The 5024-nt window shown below is 38.7% G+C and overlaps 1 protein-coding gene across 1 annotated transcript; it reads right to left on the reverse strand.

Annotated features, from left to right (window-relative positions):
• Positions 1-3750: 3750 nt before the first annotated feature.
• Positions 3751-4323, reverse strand: LOC107059702 (uncharacterized). The gene has a single exon (XM_015306505.1). The coding sequence runs from the start codon at positions 4321-4323 to the stop codon at positions 3751-3753; it is 573 nt and encodes a 190-aa protein (XP_015161991.1).
• Positions 4324-5024: the final 701 nt, after the last annotated feature.

A 5024-nucleotide genomic window follows, 5' to 3' on the forward strand; every position in this document is an offset into this window, starting at 1 on the left:
AAGAAAACCCCAAGAGAGGATTATGAGTTGGGTTACTCAGACTTCACCCTTCACTCACAATCCATTTACCCCACCCCAACAAAATAAGGTGCAATTGCTCTCAATGCATAAAATAAAAAGTAAGTATAGGGTGAAATAAACCTGTGGCGCAAATGCGCCAAAGACCCATCAAGAAGCTGGTGGATTTGATTTCCCGGAACTCGCTGGATCAACACTAGGGATGCCATCAGTAGCGCCCTCACCAACAATGGGAACACCATCAGTATTTCTCCTAGAACCAGAGCATCGACCTCGCGGGCCCTCTGCTGCCGCATCTCCTCATCAAGAATGGACTACCTTTGGGCTGCCTCAAGCTCCTGCCTCTCTCTTTTTCGTGCTGGTCAGGCCTCATCGGCATCAGAAGTGTGGTCTGAAGAATGGTAGTGCTTCCTAGCATCGCGGGAGGGTCTGATAGTGGTAAAGTATCGCCAAAAAAGGCAGTCATCACAACCTCATCCTCCTCAATCTCCGGGGCAGCCTCCAGTACAGTCTCAAGAGGGGCTATATACTTTGCTTCATATAATTGAAATGAAAGACATGTAATTGCATTGAGATTTCATATGACCTTCATGCATATGACACATTCGCCAGGCAAGTTCTAAAGACACACACACAACAACAACATAATGGTTCAGTTTATACTATATTTTCCAAGTTCCCAAAATTCTTTAGATCAAGTTTTCCATATACATTTAACCAAACTATGCAGAAAATCTTATACTTACTCTCAAGAAAGTTCAAATTCACTCTAACACACCCAATTTATGATTCTCTTCAATTCTTGGAATCCATTGCATGCTTGAAAACTGACCCCTACTTTATTTCAATGCCTTTTTCCATTTTACTTATAATTTACCTCCCAAGTGTTATGGCTTTCAAACACTTCCAGGCTTTTGTAAGATTTAACAATATATGGTTTTTCCTTATACTCTACCTCAGATGTTTTGTGCATAAATAAATCCTCAGATTTACACAAGCTTTTATTGTACTTTAGATGTCCTTTCCATATCTTTTCTCCCTTATTCATTTTGAAATCTTACTTCACACTTTACACCAGATCCTTCTTCGCAATCTACATTTGTTTATGAGTCGTTCAAAATTGCTCTTTAATCTTAAAATTCTAATAAATGACACCAAAAAACTCTTGAACTTCTATTCTAATCATTGCCTCTCTATGCTTATGGATAATAGGCCAAAAGAACTCTTGAACTTCGAACCTAAAAAAAGACTTGAACTACATCATTGTCTTTGCCACTTTTACACATACCTTTACGTATGGCTGGAAGCTTGGAACTTTAAGTATACTTTGTATATTTCCATGTTTTTCCGATTATTGCCTTATGATCCTCTTTGTTAACTACAATTCATCTCTTAACCACACCACTCTGAAACGAAAAACAACAAGATATGCTCACAATTTCTGAACTGGAAAAGATAAATATTAAGGTATAATTACAATTCTAATCATTTCCTATTTGTGGTTATAGTTAATGGGCTACAAAAATACTCCTCAGCTGCGGACAAAAAAAAACTTATCTGCACTATATAAAATTCGTATGTGATTATGAAAGCAAGCATTGTTTACGTCAAGTTGACGCAACGACCATTTAAGAGACACAACTAGGGACAAAATGAGGTGAATAGTTGTGGTTTTGATAACTGGACTGAAGGTGGAATGAAATTCAATTCCAGGACATTGATGAAATCTTTTTGCCCCTAATCTGGCTTTGTAACGCTCTATGGATCCATCAGGCTTGTGTTTGACACGAAACACCCATTTGCACCCAACTATGTTTTGAGAGGGAGTAGATGGAACCAATGAACAAGTTTTATTTTTAAGTAAAGTTATGTGTTCTTCATTCATAGCAGCCTACCATTCAGGATATTTGGATGCTTGACTAAAGGTATTTGGGGTAAGCGAAAGGTGTTTTATGGTGGAGGTTGCAAGGTAATCGAAAACCACTTTGGGTTTGAAAATATTATTTTGAGACCTAGTGACCATTTGATTTGATGGTGTTTCAGCAGTTGGTTGTGGAGATGCATATGGACAGTTATTATGAGAAGGAGAAAGAGACAAAGAGTATGCAGAAGGACTTACAAGGGAGCCGATTGGCACGTCATCCTGATGGCCTTGAGTGTGCGATACACGAGTAGACATGGAATTGACCAAATCAGTAGTAGTAGGAATTGGAATTGGGTCTACAACAATAGGAAGTGAAGGAGATTGTGAGGAAGAGGAAGAGCTTGAGGGGGAATCTGGACACAACATTTTTCCATGTGCGAGACTTATGGTTGAGAGAACTGAGGATAATTGGTTATGAATGGAAAAATATGTTCAACAAACATGATATAGATTTTGAAAGTGGCAAGGTCTAATCAAACATAACTATTGGTGGTAGCAGAATATCCCATGAACACACAAGGATTGGACTTGGGATCAAGTTTGGTTGACGTGTACGGCCTTAACCATGGATAACAATGACAACCGAAAACCCTTAGTTTAAGAGGCTTTGGGGTAGTGTTAAGGAGACACTAAAATGGAGATTTAAGACCAAGAAGTGGTGTTGGCAGCCTGTTAATGAGGTAAACTGCAGATTGGAAAGCGAGAGACCAAAATTTGAGAGGGACAAAAACATGATGAAGAAGATTTAAAGCGTTGTCCACAACGTGGCGATGTTTTCTTTCGGCAGTGCCAACTAGTTGGGGAGTGTATGGAAGACTTATAAGATGTTGGATCCCAAAATTCAAAAGGGTTGATTTAAGGCCAATGTATTCACCTCCCCCGTCAGTGTATAACGTTTTAATTCTCAATTGAAATTGGTTTTGAACCATTTGAACATAATTAATGAAAATATCCTTAACATTTGATTTGGATTTGAGAGGGAACAACCAAGTATATTTTGTGAAATGGTCAACAAAAATAACATAGAATCTGAAATTATCAAAAGAGATAGTTGGAGAGGGACCCCAAACATATGAGTAAATAACATCAAAAGGCCTAGAACTTGTAATTGAAGTGTTACCAAATGGTAGACGATGACTCTTATTGCATGAACATGAATTACAAAATGTAAGACTCGACATGGTTCACTGGTAGGTTGAAAGAAGAGACACAAGCTTTGGTAATACGAGGTTGAGGATGGCCAAGACGAGCATACCATAGATGCAATGATAGAGTTTTTAATGCAACAAAATGTGCTTGAGGATGAGGTGTGACTGATTTGGTCATGTCCGTAGGCCACTCATAGAGATCACCATTACTCCTGCCTTGAAGAAGACATTCCCCCGTGCTCAAATCCTTCACAACAAAAGAATAAGGAAAAAAATCAATGGAAGTTATATTTTACCTACAAAATTGAGCAACGGAAATCAACTTCTTTTTAATAGATGGAGAACAAAGAACATTTTTTAAAAGAAAGTTGGCAACAAGATTAGGAGAGTAGTGTGACCAATATGAGTGATACGAATTCTTTTACCATCACCAACAATTATTGCATCCGTTCCAGAGAATTCAGTTGGAGTCTAAAAAGAATGAGAGTTGTTTGTAGTATGATGCGAGGCTCCAGAATCCACAACCCAAGGGCTTGGAGAATTGGAAGCATAAGAGTGACGGTTGACAAAATTAGCATATGCTTCAGTAGTACTGTGTGATTTGAACCTACATACCTTTGCAATGTGACCAAACTTATCACAAAGTTGACATTCGACCCGCTAATTGTTGCTTTTGGTTGTATTCTGCTGGGTGAATGAATTGTTATTCGGGGTAGAAAACTGATTACGAGAGTTGTATGAACCTGATGGAGTAGTGTTCCTACTATTGGAAGAGTTAGGCTGTCTATTTTTGGGACCATTATTGGTGGAATGTTGATGAAGTTGAGCAGTGATCATGGGTGTGTCGACCTTAGGTTCTGAGTCTTTGATGAACATCTCTTGTGCAAGGAGCTTATCAACGAGTACTTCGAATGTGATAGGATTATCGCAAGCTATTATTGTTGTAGATAACTCCTTGTACTCAGGACCTAGACCACTCAGTACCTTAATGATAAGTTCTTCGCTGTTAACGGGTGAACCACTGTAGGCCAAATCATCTGCAATGGACTTAATTTCTCTCATATAATCACTAATTAAACATGCGTCTCGTTTGACATTCGCCAGAGTATCGCGCAAACTGAAAATTCTTGAGTGAGATTTACTCGCATAAGTTGTTTGGAGAATATCCCAAACTTCTTTGGCACTGGAAGCATGGGCAATGAGGGGAGCGATTGTAGCATCAACTGATGCCATAATGGCATTGCGAACAAGACTGTCTTGTCACTGCCACAATCTCAAGTTGGGGTTCGGGATTTAGGTATTGTCTTTGTCCAGAATGTGTGCAGTTGGGATGGGAAGAGAACCATCAACAAAGGTAAGAAGATCGTAGCCAAACAATAGAGTGGTAACTTGGGATTTCCAAGTTGGATAATTCGCACTTCATGTTAGCTTGAAGGATAGTTGAGACACAGGGTTAAAAGCGATCAATTGAGAGGGATGAACGACACCCCTTGATTGAGAGTGACTGCTGGAGAGTTAGGAGAGGAGGAAGTAGCAGGCATTCTGGGAAAAAGGAGTTGGAATTCTGGAATAAAAGGAAGACGATCGGATATACTCGTCAGAGTTTTAGGAGGCTCTTGATACCATATAAGAGTTGTATATGATTATGAAAGCATAAAATATTATTGATACAATGTGTGGTATTTATACATGAACAAGTATAGAAGAGAAAGGAGTATGTTGAACGTAAGAGACCTAAAGAGAAGAGAAACTAACTACTTATATGACTCAAACATACTAATGTACTAGGACTCTGTATCCTTATCCTTATCACATTGTTGTCTTAGACACATTTAACATTTTCTTTTATGTATGGCTGGAGGCTTGGAAATTTTAAAACGTTATGCTAATTTTGAATAATTTCATGCCTTACCTGTTATTAAATTAGGGTCGCC

This window comes from Solanum tuberosum, unplaced genomic scaffold (genome assembly GCF_000226075.1).
Source record: "Solanum tuberosum cultivar DM 1-3 516 R44 unplaced genomic scaffold, SolTub_3.0 scf00001, whole genome shotgun sequence".
NCBI classification, from domain to species: Eukaryota; Viridiplantae; Streptophyta; class Magnoliopsida; order Solanales; family Solanaceae; genus Solanum; species Solanum tuberosum.

Excerpts from the sequence above, each read along its gene's own strand:
- LOC107059702 (XM_015306505.1), bottom strand. The coding sequence starts at position 4,323 with ATGGCATCAGTTGATGCTACAATCGCTCCCCTCATTGCCCATGCTTCC.